Source organism: Sorex araneus, chromosome 9 (assembly GCF_027595985.1).
Source record: "Sorex araneus isolate mSorAra2 chromosome 9, mSorAra2.pri, whole genome shotgun sequence".
NCBI lineage: Eukaryota > Metazoa > Chordata > Mammalia > Eulipotyphla > Soricidae > Sorex > Sorex araneus.
In genome coordinates, this window is record NC_073310.1 from 3126715 (window position 1) to 3146242 (window position 19528).

The window sequence follows — 19528 nt, forward strand, 5'->3', positions numbered from 1 at the left end:
TCCCTGATGACCGCCGGCCATCTCCTAGGCGAGCGCCTCAGGCCCCACCTTCCAGGCTCCTACCGACAGCCACAGGCAGGCTCATCCCACCTCCCTAACGGCCACCAGCTGTGGCAGAGAGCTACAGTGCTGAGAAGTTCTGGAAGCAGAGAGCAAGCTGCGGCTGCTCTGCCCGGCCGTGAGCCGGCCCGGGGCTCACCCACAGGCGAGCGGTGGCGGGGCTGAGTGGACCACACTGCCCTGGGCCTTTCACCCCAGTCCAGCCCAAGGCCCCCCCAGGGACAGAGAAAGGAAGGAGAGAAGGAGAGAGGGAGAGCAAAGAGACGGCGTGTCTGTAAGAAAAGTCAGTATATTTATGGTTTGCTTTATAAAAGTTACTATAGTACAATGGTACAGAGTATTGAATTCACAAAAATATGAACAAATATTTACAGCAAGACACACCCACAACAGAAACATTTCAAAACAAGTCACATACAGATGAGTCTCTATGCACAGACACCCCTAAAGCTGATGGTTCTCTTCTCTGCTGAGGAGGGGAGGAGGAGGAGGAGGAGAGAAGAAAAAAAACATAAAAGCAGAACCCGCCGTCTTCAAAAGCAAAGATTCCTTCAGTTAAAACTGAGCCAGCAACTATCCGGGTGGCCAACCCAGGGGAGGTGCCGGGGCTTCCGGGGCGGGGAAGGGCCCAGCTGCTCGCCCTAGGGGCACAGTGAGGCCAGGTGAGAGGGGGCAGCTGGGAGACCCCCACCCTGCTCTCCTCAGTGCCCCACTTCGCTGATGGGGGTGAGGGGGGCGGTGCGGGGACAACAGTGGCAGCGTCCAGGGGCCGCCCCTGGAACCTAAACTGGCTGCAAACAATTGTCTCTGCAAACAACACATTTGCTCAGGTGAAAAATAAATATGTCCTCAGCTGCACGGCGGGCAGAAAACCGCAACTGGAAGAGAAGGTCGCGCTGTGCCCAGGACCCTCCGAGTCTTTAGGACGCTGGTTCCATGCACCCGGGAACCGGCGGACAGTCTCAAACAGAGAGGGCGTGGGGTGAAGGAAAAAAAACACAGCAAAACCACCAATGACAGAGAGAGAGAAGAGAGAGAGAGAGAGAGAGAGAGAGAGAGAGAGAGAGAGAGAGAGAAAGATAACAATTCTTTGTACAAAATTTACATGATAACAAGCTTGACACAAGCTGAGATCCCAGGCTCTCCGGCCCGGCCTGCGTGTGCGGTGGGGTCCCCGCCGCGGCGCCCCGATCACGCCGTCAGCTTCGGGGCGGGCTGTGGGCTTCCGGAAGTACAAAGAAGTGAGCAAAAAAGACTTCCCACGTGTTTCTACAAGAAACAATGTTCTGAGAACAAGTCCTTGAGGCAGCCTATATACACAACTTGGTTCTGAACTTCAAAAACCCATTTTTTTCCCTTTGTTTTGATTTTATACACGCACAAGGAAAAAAAAATAATTCATGGAAATAAACCCTGAAGAGGATGGTGGGAAGGGGGTAAAAAGGGTCCGGAACAAAACAGTCACAAGACTTAGGTCTGAGTTTAAAATCTTCTCCAAGATTTTCTCTGGGAGAAAGCATCTCACTCCAGAAATAAATATGTCACGTCTTGTTAGGGGGCTGGGGAGGCTCTGTGGGGCAGGGGGTGCGGGCTGGGGGCCGGAGGGCGAAGCTTATGAACAGAAAAATGCTATCTGCATGCGGTCAGCCCTGGGGGGTACAGGCCCCTCTCCCAGGGTGCAGGTGGGGCGCGACAGGGCAGACACAGACCCTGCCCCCTCACACCTCCAGGGGGCGCCCTCCTTGCTGGCATTCGAATGAGAAAGTAAACATTGAACCCAAGATTGGGAAGAAGGGGCGGCGGCGGGGAGAACCCCGGGGGAGAGCCCCTCCTGGGAGCAGCCTGGCCCACGGGCTCGACTCGAGATGGCGCCCCCAGGCTGCTGGGGGAGGAACAGGCGGGGCTGAGGCACGGGGCAGAGGGGTCTTCTCAAGAGTCCACAGGCAGAGAGGGGACCTGCATAGTGTTCTGGGGTCAAAGCCAGCTGGCCTGACCCCCTGCTCTCCTCAGCACCTGGCCCGGGGGTCCAGAACACGGTCCCCGACACCCCAGCCCCCACCCCTGCCCCCACCCGGCCCCGCTCCGCTCTCTGGTTCTGCCTTCACATTTGAACGGTCCAAGTCTTTCCTCACGACGAGAAGACACGGGACATAGCAGCATTCGTGGGGAGAGGCCGATGATGACGACGACGATGGGAAAGAGGAAGGACAGGCGGCGGGTGGGGGCAGGCGCGGGCGGACCCTGGCTGGAGCTCCCGGGCGCGCCCCCGAGCCCTTTCCCGCGAGGGGTCCTGGGGTAGTGTTCAGCACCTGATGGGGGGCTAGTTGAGGGTCCCCCGGCAGTTCTCGGAGCCGCAGAGGCAGGGGATCTTGACGTCCTCGATGGGGAACTTGTAGTCGTAGGTGATCTCCTCGTTGACGCTGATGTGCTGCTTCGAGTAGATCACGATCTTCTTCTGCGCCTCCACCGTGATCACCTTGGCATAGCAGTTGGGCTGCGGGCAGAGGGCGCGCTCAGACCACCCTCCTCGCCCACCCTCCGCCCCTGCAAGCACCCGCGGGCACCCGCGCCGTCTCCAGCCTGGCCAGCGGGGTCAGCTCCCTGACCCCCTCAGTGTGGCCGCGCTGTGCTGCTGGCAAAAGCAGGGGCAGCGGCTGAGGTCATCTGGGCCAGAGCTACGACGCTGACCACAGCCCTTCACCGAACAGGGGGCTAGTGCCTGTGGCCAGGCCCGGAGTGTCGCTCCCTGCTGCCCACACTGCCCCAGGCTTTGGGTTCAAGACCCCAGTGCCCAGACACAGCCCCCGGCACCCAGCCTTAGATCTGACTGATTTATTTACAATATTTGGATTTGGGGCCATACTCAGCTTTGCTCAGGGGTCAGTCCTGCGGGGCTCAGGGGACCGTGTCCAGTGCCCAGGATGGAACCAGGGTGGGCCGTGTGCAAGCCAAGTGGCCAGCCCACTGTACTATGGCTCGGGCCCCTCTGCTCAGTTTTTTAGTCACCCCCATCCAACAGTGCTGGAGGACCCAGGGGTGCCAGGGAGGGAACTGGGGACCGGCACGGAGAGGCGCTCTCAGCCGAGCTCCCCACTGTCCTACAAGGCTGAGGCCTCAGCCACCCCCCACCCCCTGCACCCCTCCAGCCGGTTCCCTCAGCCCGCCTCACTCGGCTCCCAGGGACGGTCTCCCCTGGACTCGCCCATCGTGGAAGCTGCACGGCCTGCAGACTTCGGGCCACTCACCTGGTCACCCCAACAACCCAGAAGGCGGCAGTCACCACCGCTGCCGTACGGCTTGGGAAACCGAGGCACAGAGACCCTGGGTTCACTCACTAGTTGGCCAGCGCCTCCCTGCTCCCGTCAGGAGCCCCTCCTCCTGGGACTGCCCCCCGCAAGGGCGTCCACGAAGACTCTGCTGCCCCCCGGGCCCACGGCAGGCGGAGCTCCCGGCACTCACGTTGCAGCTGTGGTTGATGAAGCGGGCGAAGTTGCCGCACTTGGTGGCGTCGATGATGGTGTCGTGGTCCACCCGGAACATGTAGCTGCTGCCGATGCCCTCGTCCTCGTAGCGCTTCTCCCGCATGTCCGCGATCACCTGGCCGCCAAGACGTCAGGGTTGGGCCCCGTCCCCGTCCCCGCGCCTGCACCCGCCCACACCGCCGGCCACCGGGGGGCGCCTACCTGGCGGATGTTTTGGCCCACGTACTCGATGACCATCTCGTCGGCTGCGATGGGCTCCATGGCGAACAGGCCCCAGTCGTGAATGTGGCTTTTGCAGAACTTGAGCTTTTTCTTGCGGAACTGGGGGGAACAGAGAAGGGGTGAGACCCCCCTGACTGCAGGTCCTGCTGCCCCACCCCCGTCTGCCCCGGGGCCCGCCTCACCTTGAGCTGGTTGAACTTGAGCAGGTCGCTGTCGCAGCTGCCAGTGAAGGAGGACAGCAGGCGCCGTTGCTCCGAGCGTCGCTCCGAGCCGGCCCGCGTGGAGGCGTGTGGCTGGGCTGGGATGCTCATGCCCTGCGGGACAGACCCAGGACAGACCATCAGGGCGCAGCCCCCGGTGGCACTCACGCACGCCCCCGCCTTGGCGTCCCCACGCCGGTCCCTGGCTCCAGGCTGATCTCTCCTGTCACTAACTGTCCCTTTGCTTCCAGGCCTTGCCACCTGCACGCCACTTCCTCGACCTGAGTTCGATTCCCAGCATCCCATATGGTTCCCCGAGCACTGCCAGGAGTGATTCCTGAGTGCAGAGCCAGAAGTAACCCCTGAGCATCGCCAGGTGTGACCCAAAAGAGCAAAAAAAAAAAAAAAAAAAAAAAATCCAGAACACGGGCCTCCCTGTCCCACAGCATCTGCCCAGAGGGAGACGGGGGACTGCCCAGACCCCGACCCCCTCGCCAGGCCCCCCAAACTGCCCATGCGTTTGGAACCAAAGAGCTATTCTCTCTCCCGATGCCCTCTCCTTCGCTTCCCGGGGACTGCCCCTGGCTCTGCCCTGCGCTGGCCACGCTCTCTACGAGGCCCACAAGGCGAATCACCTCCGGCCCTCGCCCCCGGGGGCTGCATAGCCCCCAAACTCAAGCTGTCCCAAAGCGTGAGCTCTCCCCTTCCCAATCCCTCCCCCCACTGCCGGCCTCATATGTCCCGGCCCACACCTGGGTGTCTGCGGGGGGCTCGTCGGTGCTGGCGCGGCTACTGTTGAGGTATCTGAGCTTGTCCTTCTTGTCGATGGTGTAGAAGCCCTCGCTGCGGGCACAGCCCGTCACGTGCTCCCGGATCCCGTCGTCCCGCTTCTTCTTCTTAGCGGAGGAGAGGCTGGTGGGTGGATGTGGGTCAAGGGCCACACAGACACTTTTGGACAGCCCTTTCCCGTACCCTGGTGAGCGAGGGCGTGTCGCCCCAGGGTCCCTTCTGCCCCCCAACACCAGGCCACCCAGCTCCCCCTCCCGCACCAGAGGCCGCCTGTGGCCAGCTGGCACTCGGGCAGATGCGCCCAGCTACGTGCCCTCGTTGAAGCGTTTAGATTGCATTCTCCCACAGTTTCCCCATCTGCAAAAAGAGTAAGATGACTCCTCACTGGAGGACTGCGTGTGCCGAGGTCAGTCGGCACCCAGGAACTCCAGAGACAGGCGCCCTGGGTGGGCGGCAGACAGAGCCAGGGCTACACTGACACGCGAGTACCAGTGACCAGCATGGGCGACATTCTCTGCCCACATTAGCTCGGGTTCAAACTCAGTTCTGCTCCAGAGTCGCTGTGTGACTCTGGGTGGGTGGCTTAGCCTCCCTGAGCCTCCGTTTCATCAGCACCCAGGTGGCCATCACAAGCCCCTCTACCACACTCTGGGAAGCCCTGACTAGGCCCAGGGGCTTGGGACGAGGCCGGTCCCTCTGTCACGGGGGGGCACTGGCAGGATATAGGGGTGGTACACCCAGAGCGTGTCGTTGAGCCAGTCCATGCCGTTGTCCTGCTGCAGCATCCGCTCGTACGTGACGCACAGGAAGCGGATGTCCTCGTCGTCGATGCCGCCGTTCCAGATGTCATACAGGATGGTCATCTCCTCGAACTCAGAGCGGGGTCGGAACAGAGGTGGCGGCGGCGAGAGCTCGGGCGAGGCTGGGGCCACCACCAAGTCCTCGTGGCGCTTCTTCAGTAGCCGGGGCCCTCGCCCCTTGGCCAGGTCCATTAACTCATCGTTGGCCTCGTCACGCCCCCGGTGGCCAGGTGGGATGGCCTCCGAAGGCCATTGGTTGTCCAGCTCCTTGAATGGCAGCTTTGTGGGCTGCCCGAGGGGCGGGGGCGGGGGTGGGGGTGGCTGGGGGGGCAGGGGTGGTGGGGGGGCCGGGATCCCCGTGTTCCGGAAGTCCAGGGTGACAGCCCGGGGGTCGTGGGCGCTGGGAAAGACGGGGGTCTGCGGCTGGCCCGCCAGGAGCAGGAGGTCCCGGCCCAGGGCAGCGCCCCCGGGCGGCCGCACCAAAGACCCGTCCAGGGAGAGCCCGGCAGGGGGGGATCGCCGGGGCCGGCCCGGCTTCCTCTTCATGGGCGGCGGGCAGGGGGCCAGCGGGGCGGGCAGCAGCGGGGGCAGCTGGCTGGGGGGCCGAGTCTGGGCCCGCAGGACGGGCAACGCCAGGGGCAGGGGCAGGGGCAGGGGCAGCGGCAGTGGCAGCCCCGTGTCCAGGAGCACGGGGGAGGCCAGGGGCCCAGCGCGCTCGTCCCGCCGGCCAGCCGGGAGGGGGCAGACGGGCAGGAGCAGGGGACCCCCGGGCTCGGGGAAGGTGGGCGTGAAGCTGAAGTCCCGGCCAGGAGTCCTCGGGAGACCCCCACTGCTCAAGCTGGGGGACTGGGAGGGGTAGGAGAAGGGGCTGCCGGGCACCTGCGGGGAGCTCAGGGACAGGCCGCTGCTGCCCCCCGACAGCGGGGGGTCCCCGCCCGGTGTGGCCGGCACCGTCTCTGTGCTCTGCGACTTGGCCAGGCTGCCACAGAGGCCTGGAGTTCGGGGAGGCTGGTCGTCGGGGGGCGGCTCCAGCGGCATGGGAGGGGGCGGGGGCTCTGGGGTCTCGGGCTCTGGGGGTGGGCTGGGGGGCCGGGCGGGGGGCAGTGGCGGCTGCATGGGTACGGAGCTCATCAAAGGAGACTTGGACTCCACTTCCAGGATGATCTCTGCAGAAAGGCAGGCCAGAGCCCCGTCAGCGTCCCTGGGCCCCGGGGAAGGAGGCGGCCTGTCCCCAAGGGGCCCCTGCACTTCTCAAGGACCTGATCAAGCCCAGAAAAGGTCTCGGCGAGTGGGGGGGGGGCGAAGGGGCAAGGCACAGCTGCCACCACCGACCCAACACGGAGCACCCGGAGATGCAGACAAGACAGCGGGGGCGGGGGTGGGACCCGCAATCTCCCCTTTCCTGGCTCACTTCTCGGCACTTGGAACCCTGCCTGCACACGTGAGCTGGGCACCGGGGCCGTGCGTCTCTGTCACGTTACTGGCATCGCACTAGCACAGAGACAGAGGAGCCAGGTACCAGATCCAGGCTCTGTCCAGGCAAAGGGGGAAGCAGAGTTTCCCCGGATTCCCCTAGACATGTGTGTGCACACGCACCCATGTGGGGGTGGTGTGTGGTCTGTATGTATGTGTGTATTGTGTGTATATGTGTGTGCATGTGTATGTGTGTGCATGTGTATTGTGTGTATATGTGTGTGTACTCGTGTGCACATATGCATGAGCTCACGCTAGTTTTCTGGGGGCACGCCTGCCCGTCACTAACAGAATGTGCACATCACCCCCACTCTGGGAACGTCTTGTGGGATTTGTAGTCCAAGGGGAAGGAGCAAGAAGGCGGTGCTTGCAGGGGAACAGCCCCCCAGGCTCCAGGATGCCCCAGGCCTGACCCCAGGGGACCAGCCCCCCTCCCGGCCTCCCTCTCGGGGAGCTGTTACCTGGCACGGGCTCCGGGGAGGGTGCGGGCTGGGCCTCGGTCTCTCTGGCTAGGGGCTCAGGCGTCATCGGCCTGGTCCCTTCCTGGCCTCGGCGCAGCTCCTGCGGGGGCTCCTTGCGGGCGGCCGCCTCCTTGGTGCCCAGGGCCTGGTGGGGCTCCTCCGGCACGGGGCTCTGCCCCACAGGGCCTTCGTCCTCCACCTCAATGTCCACCTCCTCCTCCATGGGCCCAGGCGCCAGGGCCAGCGCCCCCATGGCCATGTCCTCGGCACTCTCGGGAGCGGTGGGGGCCGTGCTCTCTTCTTCCTCCTCCTCCTCCTCCTCTTCCTCCTCAGCATCCTCCTCGGCCTCCTCCTCCTCCTTCTCCTCCTTCTCTGCCTCCACGGCTTCCACTGTGTCCAGCTCCTCTTCATCCTCGGACGATGAGGACGAGGACTCGGAGCTGGACTCAAACTCAGAAGTGTCTGAGCTGTCGCTGGAGGAGCTGGCTCGGGTCCCGGAGGTGGCGACGCTCAGGGTCTCTTCTGGGAGACACGGGGAGCCCTCTCGTCACTACTGCACGCCAGCCCCGTCCCCACACTCAGCAGGGGCCAGGGACTTGCATGTGCAGCGCCCAAGCCCGTGAGAAACACTTAAAATCCACCATATAAAACCAGTCTTTTGAAAAATAATTAAAAACCTCACAATATAAAACCTATCTTTAAAATGTTCCCCCCCACCCGGTTTCTGGGGCCACATTAGCAGTGTCCTGGGGCTACTCCCAGCTCTGTGGTCAGGGGTCACTCCTGGCAGTATCCAGGGATCAAACCCAGCATGAAATGCACCTCTCAGTCTCCGACCAGTGGCGTTTCAAGCACCTGGTACATGCCCCGCGTCTAGAGACTTCCAGAGCCTTCCCCGCTCCCTGGCCCCAGCAGCCGTCATCGTGTGTGCGGGCACACACGTCCCGGACACGCACACATGGCACGGGCCAGGCACGTGTCCAGCTCGGCCTCGGCCCTGGCGCCAGCTGCCCACTCACCTCCATCCGAGTCCCCGTCCTCCTTCTCGCTGGCCTCCGACATGGCCGTGTCGTGATCCTCATGCTCGGACTCCACCTGGTCGTCACTGTCCTCCTCATCGTCCTGGAGAGCAACCATGGGCGGTGGGTGAGCCCGGGGTGCCCCGTCAAGACCAGCCCGCAGCCCCCCTCCCTGGCCCCCAACGGCACCTTGTCTGACGTGGACGAGGTCGAGGAGGAGGCGGGACTCAGGGGGGCCCTGTCCTCCTCCTCCTGCTCCTCGCCCTCCTCCCCCTCCGTGCTCTCCCGCTCCTCCTTGTCGGAGGCCGAGGAGGAGGGGGACGTCGTCGACGAGCTGGAGGACGAGGACGCCGATGAGGACGAGGACACGGACAGGGACTCCTTCTCATCTTCCTCCCCGCCGCTGTCCAGCGCGATGGGCCGGCCGGGCCGCCGCCGCACCACACTCTTGGGGTCACGCTTGGCCAGCTCGCAGGGAGGGTCGGTCACGTCCCGGTCCCGCTCGCGCTCCGACTCTGTAGGGAGGCAGGGGGTCAGGGATGGCCCGGGGACCCCGGCGCCCTTCGCCCCACAGGAGGACGTGCCGCGAACCTTCATCTTCTTCGTCCACTGAGGCCGAGGGCCGCAGGCGCTTCTGGTCACCCGTGGAGGTCGTGTCGGGCGGCTCCTTCCTCTTGACCTTGAAGGAGGGCAGGCGGATGGCGCCCCGCAGCCCGATGCCCAGCCCCAGGCCCTCGTAGCCCAGGCCCTCGCCCTTGCCCCAGGACTCCAGCAGGCACGAGGCGAGGCGGTCCTTGGGCTTCGGCCTGTCCTCGTCCTTGTGTTCGCCAGACTTCACCGGGGTCAGCGAGGCCTGGAATGGGCAGAGATGGTCACGTGGCTCCCACCCTGCCAGGGGCCCCGGCGTCAAGGTGCCCCCCTCCCCCGGCCAGGAGCAGACGCCCACCTTGGCCGAGCGCTCCTTCTTGGCCCACCACTCGTCGAAGGCCCGGAAGGCCACCACCTCCACCATCTTGCGGTTCAGGTCGCGCTTCATGATGGCCTTCAGCTCCTTCAGCACCACCAGCAGGACCCCATCCACCGTGGCCTTGTGGGGGTCCTCTTGGCGTGGCACATAGCCTGGAGGCGGCACCGACGGGTCAAACTTGGGCAGGGGGGGCCAGGGCTGTCCTCGGCCGGGGCCGGCGTTGCTCAGGGCGAAGGGGCCCCGGTAGGGGGGCAGGTTGACAAACTGCAGTCCTGCCGCCATGAAAGGCGGGTAGGGGCAGGCGCCGTGGCCGGTCATTAGCCGGCTCAGCATCTGCGTTTGCATCTGGAAGGACATGGGCATGCCCCCCCACTGGCCCCCCAGCACGTGGCTCATGTCCACTTGCATCACGGGGAACAGCCCTGGGGGGAAAGGTGGCAGGGGGGGCAGGATGGGCGGGGGCGGGACGCCAGGTGGCGCTGGCAGGGGCGGAGGGGGCACAGTCACAGCCGGATGAGCTGGGGGTGGCGGTGGCGGCGGCGGGGGCAGAGGTGGGGGCATGGGGAAGCCGGGCTGTGGTGGGGGTGGCGGTGGTGGAGGGGGCAGCGGGGGGAAGCCGGGGGGCGGGGGCAGTGGCAGGGTTGGGGCAAGCACAGAGGGGGCGGCCACGGCCCCAGCCCCTGGGGTCACCACCATGGGCTTGGGACAGTCAGCACTGGTGATGGGGGCCGGTGGCATCTCATCATCTGAGATCTCCATGTCCTCGCCTGAGGACTGCTGGCCCTGTGAGGACAGAGAAGGCAGTGAGGAAGCCGGCGGGGGGCCACAGACCCTGTCCCTGAGGCCTCGGGCCACTCCTTTCCCTGCGTGCATGGGGGCGTCTGGCCCCCCACCCATCAGGAGCAGGTGCGCCATGGGACGGAGCAGCTCCTGCGGGGGAAACTCCACAGACACAGACCGGCAAGTCTGAAACGCCCCGGCTGGGAGCAGGAGGGAGCGAGCAGGGAGAAATACATTGTTTCCGTCTCAGAGAGCCGCTCAATTTGTAGCCAGGGGAGATAATGCTAAGAAGTAACTCTCCTTCCAGCCGCCACGTGGGCACCTGACCAACTCGCTCCGGAGGAAACCGGGGCGCTAGGAGCAGATCTGAAGCCCAACGTGGCCCCCCAGCCAGGGCTGCCCTCTGCCCTCCACAGGGACAGAGGCCCCGAGGAGGTGACAAGCGAGCAGAGGTGGCAGGGGAGCCTGCCTGGGCTTCTCCTAGCACCCCCTCACACAGGGGCGGGGGACAGGCTGGCGCCCAGCAAGGGGCCTCCGGTACAACTCTTGGCCATGGCTCCAAGAGGGAGCTCAGGCCCAGGACAAGGGCAGCCCTGGGCTGGCATGGAGGCAAGGCAGGGGCCCGGGAGAGGACTCCTGTCCTCCTAGCCCAGACTCTTGTCCTCTCCACGGACACGGCTACGGGACAGAGCTGTTGGCAGACTGGAGGGAGCCCCTCTGGGTGAAGGGTTAGAAGCTGGAGGCGATAGTGGAAACGGGAGCAGAGAAGAGGAATGCCAAGCCTTGGGTCTGACTAGGTCCCCTCCCCAGCCTCATCAGCCCAGTTACGGGCTGGCGACCCGCGCATAGAGGGTTAAGCAGGCACGCGGCCACCAGCCAATCACGGAGCGCCGGGATCACTGACCCCAGGCCCAGCCCGCCCCCGGCCCTCCCACCGGGGCGGGGCGAGAAGGAGGGGCAGGGCTGGAGCTGGAAGGGAGGCGCGGGGGAGAGGGTCTGGCGCACCAGGCGGTGTGGGGCAGGGCTCCCACAGTCCCACTTCACAGACAAAGAAACTGAGACCCGCAGGGGCCAGTCTTCCCAGGGCCGCATCACTAGGAAGTAACTGAACTGAAGCGTAAGGCTCAAGGTCTGGAGCCTAAACGATCAAGCACCGCCTCGGCAAAGAAAGGGGATTTTCCTCCCGCCGGAGGCTCTGCGCTGCTCCCCTCCTCCAGGCTGGGGTCGCGGGTACAGCTCAGCCCTCAGGTCAGGCCCGGGGAGGCCGGGGCCGCGTGCCCTGCAACCAACAACCCGCAACCACCAGGGGGCGCCCGCGGGCCAGCCACAGGCCCCGGGATTCCCTCGCCGGGGCCCTGGGTCACAGTCGCTTGGTGGGAGCCCCTAGGCCCACTGGCGACTCCCCCTAGCCAGGAGGTTAGCGGGGCAAACACCCCCTAATCCTAGACTGACACCTCACCTCTAAACCCTGTCCGCTGCACCCCTGCCTGGACCCCCTTGGCATCAGCACCCACTAACCCGGCGCCCCTGTGGCCAGCTACCTGCGCTCCTTCCCTCTGTTCCCCCTGAGGCAGCCCTCGGGAGGCAACCTGCACCCACGGCCTGGGGGCTGTTCACTCAGGCCCTGAGGGGCCCGGGCTTCCGGGACAACCAGGCCTATGCCAGGCACGAAGACCCAACCCTACGCCCACCTCAGGCTGGAGTCTGGGCAGTGAGCCCCCTGTCCAGGCTCTGTGGGTGAGAAGCAGGGATCACCCTGACCTGTTTCTTGGCTATAGCCCTAGACTGGAAGGCCCCCTCACCCCTCGCCCCTGCCTGCCAGCCTGAAATCTGCCCCGTGGTCAGGGTGTGCTTTGGCCAGCCCAAGTCACCCGGACAGATGGGGCTTCAGAACAGCCCTTCCCAAGCTGCCGGGGGTGGAACAAGCCTCCCGCTGCCTCTGGCCTGGCGGGCCCAGGGCTCCCTCTCCCGCACATGGAAGAGACCCGGGCTCGGAGCCCCGCTGCACTTTGTCAAGACCTTCCCTGCGCTTCCTAGACGGGTGGGGGTTTTCCCTGCTCCGCGCCTGCCTCCGAGTCCTGGCTAGTTCTCCTAAGAGGACGACCCTTGCATGGGGGGACGCGAGTCCTGGCTAGTCCTCCCAAGAGGATGACCCTTGTGCAGGGGGACGCAGCATGAAGCCAGCCACAGCACAGACAAGCAGGCAGACGTGGGGGTACCTCATCCATCTTCTCTGAGGTTGGGGTCCTGTCTCCAGCCAGGTCCAAGGCGGCCTCAGCTGACTGACCCAGAAGGCCGGCAGGGTCCGGGGGCCCTGGCTTGGGTGGGGGCCGGGGGCCCAGGTCCAGCTCCTCCTCGTCATCGGAGTCGGGCAGCGGCGTGGGGCTGATGTCCTCCAGGCCCGTGCTGGAGGGGCGCGAGGAGGGGGGCGAGGGGCCGCGGAAGCCCAGCTGGGAGGTGAGTGGGGAGAGCTGGGAGGACGAGGAGGAGATGGGGCTGCCCTCCATGCGCAGCTCGGGGTCCGAGTCCTGCTCCCGGAGGAAGGGCAGCTTGGTGCGCTGCTCCTTCAGCAGCATCTCGATGCGGGAGTCCAGGCTGTCGTGGGTCTTCTCGGGCCCGGCGGGCGACGACTCGAGGGTGGGCGTGCCGGGGCTGTCGCAGGGCTCGGGGCTCCAGCCGAAGGTGGGGCGGCCGCCCAGCTCCATGCAGTTGGCCTCGGGGGGCGGGGGTCCCGGCGGCGTCCCTGGCTTCTCCTTGGTCAGAGGCTCCGCGGGGGGCAGAGGCGGGGGTGCAGGTGCCCTCCGGAACTCCCCACTGTCCCGGGCCCCAAAGGTGGGGGCGGGGCTGGGCTCCTCTGGGGGTGGGGGGTACGGGGGCACGGGGGTCTGGTAGGGGGAGAAAGCGGACTTGAAGGGCACCCCCGTGGCAGGGGGCGCTTGGGCTGGTGGTGGAGTGTGGGCAAACGTGGCTGACTCCTGCGGCTGGGCCTTGAAGGAGGGGGGGGCGCTGCTGCCCCCACTGCAGCTGACTGCCCCGAACGTGAGGTCTGCGGAGCCCCGGTAGGCAGCTGTGGTCCCTGCCACCGGAGGGCCCCCCCCAGAGGAGCCGTGGACATAATGGTGCTCGTGGCGGCGATTGTAGGCGTCCGTGAACTTGCTTTCATGGCGCCGGGCCTTGAAGGGGGCTGCGGGGTCCTGGCTGAAGAGGTAGGACGGTGTGGGCTGGCGGCTGGAGTAGCTGGAGTCCTGGGAGAAGGGGGTGCCCAGGCGCGGGGTGAGCGGGGTGCCCTGTCCATAGGAGTTGGGCGTGTCCAGGCGACAGCTGGAGTAAGCAGTGTCCTGGGAGAAGGGCGTCCCCCCGCTGTTGGGGGTGACCGCCGACGAGCCAGAGCCACCGCCGGCAGACAGGCCACTGTCCCTGAGGCGCTTCAGGGCATCTGAGAGCTGGAGAGAGAACGGGGGAGACCTGGGTTCGATCCCCAGCACACGGTAGACCTGGGTTCGATCCCCAGCACTCCACAGTCCCCTGAGCACGGCCAGGAATAATGCCTGAGTGCAGAGCCAGGGGGTAACCTCTGAGCGCTACCATGTATGGCCTCAAAAAAGCAGCTGGGTGAGCCAGGTGTAAGGCAGAGGTGGGGAGGCCGGGAGAGGGTCTGGAGGGGCCTCACCCTTCTCTAATCTTGGAGTGGACAATTACACTGCAAGAAATTTTACGATCTTGGGGCTGGAGAGATAGTACAGCTGGAAGGTACTTGCTTTGCATATGGCCAACTGGGGTTTGGTCCCCAGCACCCCGTGTGGCCCTCTGAGTCCTCTCCAAGAGCCGTCCCTGAGCACAGAGCCAGGAGTAAGCACTGAACCCAGCTGAGTATGGCCCAAAAAGCAAAAGAAAAAAATTAATTTTATGGTCTTCAAAAGACCCTGACAGTAGGGCGTTTGCCTTGCACGCGGCCAACCCGGGTTCAAATCCCAGCATCCCATATGGTCCCCTGAGCACAGCCAGGGGTAATTCCTGAGTGCAGAGCCAGGAGTAACCCCTGTGCGTTGCCAGGTGTGACCCAAAAAGCAAAAAAAAAAAAAAAAAAAAAAAAGAATAACAAAAGACCCTGACACTCTGGTGTGAACTGGGATCGCACTGGGGTCTCAGGCCCCTTCTGGCAGGGGGAGCAGAAAGAAGGGGAGCTCAGGAGCAAGAACAGGGGGGGCCAGGCCCTGTCCCCTCAGCATCACCCCTGAACACCTTGACTGGGAAAGATACTTGGGAGGCAGACACGCGCAGACTGTCTCACCCATGGGACAGCCGTCCAGGGAAGGTGCCGGGAGCACTTGGGGAATGACCAGTCTTGCATGGAAAAATCTGACCAAGCCCTTGCGGGGAACAGGGTGAGGGTTTCCAGGACACGGGGACGGGGCTGAGGGTGTCTGGGATCCACCCACCTGCAGGGTCTCATTCACGATGGGAGAGACGGCGTCCAGCTCGCCCACCGGGAGGGTCTGGGGCGTGTATCGGCCTGTGACCAGCAGTTCATAGAACCGCATGCGTGTTTCCCCTGTGGGAGGGTAAGCAGAGCTCAGTGAGACTGCAGGGTGCCCACTCGGCTTCCTCAGGGCCCCTGTGCCTGAGCCCCCCGCCTGGCCGAGTTCCCGCTTCTCAGGATCCTGTCTGTGTGGCAAAACTGACAAACTATGATTTTCCTGCTGCTGAGATTCGAAATTTATGCCCAGTGGTTGGGACTCCCCCAAGACCAAAATACTGACACTCCCCCACCCCCACACAAGGCCCCTTCCTGCCACCTGGCTGGCTGTCCCCAAAGTAAGAGTCGGGTCTTTCCAACTGGGAGCACAGAGCAACGGAGGTGTGTGTCTCTGGCCTAGCACAGCAGGACGCTGTAGCGCTGGCCCTGGGGTACCCACTGACCCTCGGGTACCCACCTTCGGAGCCAGCCCAGAGGCCCCACAGCCCCATCCTGGCCCCAAGTGCAGCTGCTTACATATGCAAAGGAGGCCGTTCCTGGAGCGTGCTTTACAGTTTACTGCTTACTGCGCTTTCTCAAAATACAAACCCACTGGCAGTCTTTGAGGACTTTTTTTTTTTTTAGAAAGGAAGTTTTGGAGAGTGGGAGCTGGATGCTCCATCGAGTGGGCCCCAGTCACTCTCAGGAAGCCACAGAAAAGCAGATTGAGCTGGGCTCAATGCCCTCCACTTCCCCGCCAAAACACACACACCCAGAAATCGAGAAACTCCGTACAGGAACCTGGACTTGTACACTGACTCGGAACTAGGCCCAGGCTGGTCTGAGTGTGCGACCACGTGCCCACCACCCGGGGTCCTTAAGAAGCCCCAGAGGGGTCTTGGAGGCTGCCAAGCTGGCACATTAACAACAAACAAGAGAGCACTGCACTTGAGCCCCGATTGCCCCAAGCCCCGCGCTGACACCTCTCAGCGGCTCTCAGGGCTCAGCCGGGGCAGCCAGCGGGCCCCAAGGGCCATGGACACAACAGGGTCTGCCCAGCTAGCGACGAGGGCGGGCTGGACCTCAGAACCAGGCACTGGCGCAGGAAACGTCCCTAGAGACGGGCCAAACTTTGGGGATGCCCTAGAGTCCGAGCCCTCCCCCCACCGACGGGCTCCCTCGCTGGGAGGTGGGGGCGTGTCTGGCCCCAGGGCGCTCCCGCGGGGGCGGGGTGAGAAGAGCCGGATTCCCAGGCCGCCAAGGTGCCGCTGTCTCTTTAAGAGAGGAGGGAAGCCGCGGTGTCAAGCCAGCAGCACCCAGAGCTGAACCGTATCAATGAAGCCGCACGCGGCGCCCACCTCCAAGCCCACCTCCAAGGAGGCGGTGGGGGCCCCCTGGGAGAATTCCCCTTTCACCCGAGGGATTTCTCTTTTCTGTATTTAAAGGAATCTGGGGCGCACGATGCCACCCTTCCCCAATAAACAAGCGCAGTCCCCTTCCCTCACGGAGCCTGCAACACGAGGGACTCTCTAAGCCCAGGGCTCTGGGAGGGGCCCAGGGGTGTCAGCGGTGGGGAAGCCTCCGGTGGTCCCCAGAGGTGCGGCGGCCAAGGACAGGCACATTTGGTAAATTACAGCTTGTCTCCTAGCAACAGACAACACACTTAGCAACACGTGACTCTACCCTCAAGAGGGGGCAAGGGAAAAAAAAAGGCTGCAGGGGGGCATCCAAGGAAGAGGAGAGTAGCAGTGGGGGGAAGGGGCCACCTGCCCCGTGAGGGGGTGGCCGTGGGGCCTGCACTCACCTTTGGTGTCCAGTTCCACGTGGATGATGTTACCCATAACAGACGTGCTATGCAAGTGTTGCACCGCCTCCTTGGCGCCGCGGACCGTGCTGAAGACCACCTTGGCGATCCCCAGGTGCTTCTTGGTCTTGGGGTTGTAGAGAATCTCCACCTCCTCCACCTCCCCATACTTCTCGCACATGTCCCTCAGGAAGTTCTCACGGATGTTATCATTCAGCTTGGCAAATGTCACCTGCTTCGGAGGCACTGGGCCCACGTAGAACTCATCGATCTGGCAGGGGCCAGAGGGGGAAGGGAGTTTGGAGAACCTCCACAGGCCGGGGGGTGGGGGGAAACACCACATTCCCCAGTCACCCGCGGGTTGTAGACAATGAAGGGTAAAAAAATATGTGTAATTTTTTTTTGAGGGAAAAAAAAAAAAAACCACGCGGGCGGGCGCGGGAAGCGGAGGATTAAATCGTTTGGAACGTGGAAGTCCTCCGGGTTCGAAAGGAAAGGGGAAAAGAAACAGTTTCCAGTTTCTCTTTCCTTAACCCTCCATTCTCCCAGCTGCCCCCTCGGGGGCGACCCCGAAAGAGAAAGTTGTCCTCCTAAGGCCCCCAGCTGCAAAGGGGGCGGGTCCGGGCCAAGCCCCCAGGCTGGCCGAGCAGGGCGGGACCGCAGGGACCACGAGCCCGGCGCGGCCTGGAGGATCGGCCTGGGCTCCAGGTTGCGTGCAGGCTGTCGGGGGGCCCACCCCTCTCGGAGCCATCGCCGCTCCCCGCCAAAACTTCCCCGGCCGTCCTGGCGGGAACTCGGAACCGGGCAGGGCTGGGTCGAGACTGACGTTATTTTCGAACTCGGGAGTGGGGGGCGGAGGGAGGCACCGCGGGGAGGGGGAGGGGGGTCCCACCTTGAATTTGGGCACCGACAGCTCCAGCTCCTTGGTTTTGGTCCAGATGCCCACGACCCGGGGATCTTCGACAATCTCCACCGGGCGGTTGCTGGACATCTGCGGGAGAGTGCGAGCGGGTGGGTGCAGGGACCGGTGGGCCGGTCCCACTCCGGAGGGGGGCGGGGGGGGCGCGCAGGGACAGACCCTCTCCTCCCGGGCACTTGTCAAACTCGGGGACTGGGGAGCAGCTGACAGTTGGTCGGCAGGTCGGGGCTGGGGGCTGGGGGGAGGGGGCGCCGGCCACTCACCGCCAGGCTGAAATGCTGCCCATCGTAGCGGTACAGCTTATGGTGCCCCTTTTTCAGGGCCGGGTCGATCATCAACTTGTAACTTCTCCAATGGTGGTTCCTCCTCTCGCCCGAAGGGCCGGGCTGCGGCGGGGGCTGCTGGTGGTGGTGGTGGGGGTGACTGTTCTCCATGCCGTTAACCCAACCTGAAAACCAGCAAGTTGTTGTCGTCTCCGCCGCCGCCGCCGCCGCGGCCGCCTCTACACACACGCACACACACACATGCGAGAGAACCCGATCGGCCGGCCCCCACCCCCTCCCGCCTTACCGGAGCGCCCCGAAAGGAGCTGTCTCGCCGGCTCCCCCCAAAACCAGAATGGGCCGAGAGAACCCCCCTTCCGGGAGAATTAGGCGGCCGCCCGCTCGGCCACCGTCTCGGGGCGGCAGCCGGGGGCTCCCGGGGGCCCCCGCTGCGGGCCGGCGGGGCCCGGGGCGCCCGGAGGACGCGGGCTCCGGCCCATGGTGCCCGCCCGCCCGCCCGGCCGCCCGGCGTGGCACCGGCCCGCTGGCTCGCTCGGCCCGGCCCGGGCGCGGGGCTCGCGGCAGGCCTGGCGCCGCCCGCCCGCCCGCCCGCCCGGCCGGCCCGGGCCGGGGGCTCCGGACGCCCGGCCGCGGCCTCTCCCTCCCCGCGCCGCGCTTACATCCCCGCCGGGCGCCGGCCTCCCTGCGCCGCCAGCCAGTACATGGTGTCCCCCGCGGGAGCCGGGGCCGGGGCGGCCGGACCGCGGGCCGGGACCGGAGGGCGCCGCCGCCGCCGCGGCTGCCGGGCCCGGAGCTGCCGCCGCCGCCGCCGCCGCTGCCGCTGCCGCCGCCGCCGCTGCTGCTGCTGCTGCTGCTGCCCGGGAGGCGGCTGGCGGCGGAGGCTCGGCTCCCAGTAGCCGCACATCCCACAATACACCGCTAAGGAGCCCGACCCGAGCGCTCACCCTCCTCCTCTTCCTCCTCCTCCTCCTCTTCCTCCTCCCCTCTCCTCCTTCCTCGCCGCTTCCCCGGGCTCTCTCCCGGCGGCGGCAGCTGCGCCGCCAAAGCCCCGGGCCCCAGCGGCCCCCCACCCCTTACTCGCGCGCTCCCACACTGCCTCCCCCCTCCCCGGGGGAAGGCCTTTTAATTTATTTATTCTGCTGGGACTTAGGTGGGGGGTTCGGCGGCCGGGGGCGGGGGTCTCCCCGGCTCTACCTCCTGCTGCCGGGGGGCTAACCCAGGAGCCGCGGCCGCCGCGCCGTGCGCCTCGGGCCTCCAAAACTGTTTTCAAACTGCCAGGACCGGAGGTGGGCGCGTGGGGACTCGAGGGAAAGGGTTGGGTAATTTTTTTGTTGTTTTTGTTTGTTTGTTTGTTTGCTTGCTTGGTTGTTTTCGGGTGAGTGTGTGTGATTGTGTGTGTGGACGCAGGGAACCGGGGGTAGGTGGTGGAGGGGTAGAGGCAAGGGGACTCGGGGACAAGTTGCAATCGAGGTATCTCGGCTCCGGCTTCCTCTTTTGCCCCGCGACCCCCTCCCCCCACGGGAGGAGCCGAGCAGGGGAGGGGAGAGCAGGATTTTAACCAAATTAGCATTCACATTCCTCGGAGGATGCAGCCCTCGCCTGGACCCCAGTGATAGAAGCTTTTCTCTCTGTTTTTATTTTTGGGGAGGAGCGCCTTGTAATTGTCTTGAACACATGCTTCTCTTCTCCCCCCACCCCCCTTCTTCCTCCAGCCACCAGCAGAAGAGAGAGTCCCCCCCTTTTTTGCATTTATCTTTTCCTTCCCCTTTCTTTATTAAAGGTCCGGGAGTGGCGGCGGCCAATCAGCGCGCG

General features: G+C 64.7%; 1 protein-coding gene across 3 annotated transcripts; it reads right to left on the bottom strand.

The window, feature by feature from the left end:
- Positions 1-331: 331 nt before the first annotated feature.
- On the bottom strand, positions 332-18993 carry SETD1B (SET domain containing 1B, histone lysine methyltransferase). 3 transcript variants are annotated; one of them, XM_055147074.1, is made up of 17 exons: positions 18661-18993; positions 17696-17880; positions 17406-17504; positions 16514-16784; positions 14693-14805; positions 12473-13696; positions 9453-10256; positions 9098-9359; positions 8696-9021; positions 8507-8609; positions 7488-8009; positions 5478-6719; positions 4717-4883; positions 3947-4078; positions 3744-3863; positions 3520-3657; positions 332-2554 (listed from the first exon to the last, which is right to left on the bottom strand). In XM_055147074.1, the coding sequence occupies exons 2-17, from the start codon at positions 17864-17866 to the stop codon at positions 2381-2383; spliced, it is 5868 nt and encodes a 1955-aa protein (XP_055003049.1). In that variant the 5' UTR covers positions 17867-17880; positions 18661-18993; the 3' UTR covers positions 332-2380. The 3 variants fall into 3 exon arrangements, with proteins under 3 accessions (XP_055003049.1, XP_055003048.1, XP_055003050.1); XM_055147073.1 differs by lacking the exon at positions 18661-18993 and adding an exon at positions 18376-18524; XM_055147075.1 differs by lacking the exon at positions 18661-18993 and adding an exon at positions 18003-18067.
- Positions 18994-19528: the final 535 nt, after the last annotated feature.

Coding starts and splice junctions, on each gene's coding strand:
- SETD1B (XM_055147074.1), bottom strand. CDS start 17,866: ATGGAGAACAGTCACCCCCACCACCACCACCAGCAGCCCCCGCCGCAG. Junction 10,257..12,472: donor CCTCAGAGAAGATGGATGAG/GTACCCCCACGT, acceptor CTGTCCTCACAG/GGCCAGCAGTCCTCAGGCGA. Junction 3,658..3,743: donor TGGGCCAAAACATCCGCCAG/GTAGGCGCCCCC, acceptor CTTGGCGGCCAG/GTGATCGCGGACATGCGGGA.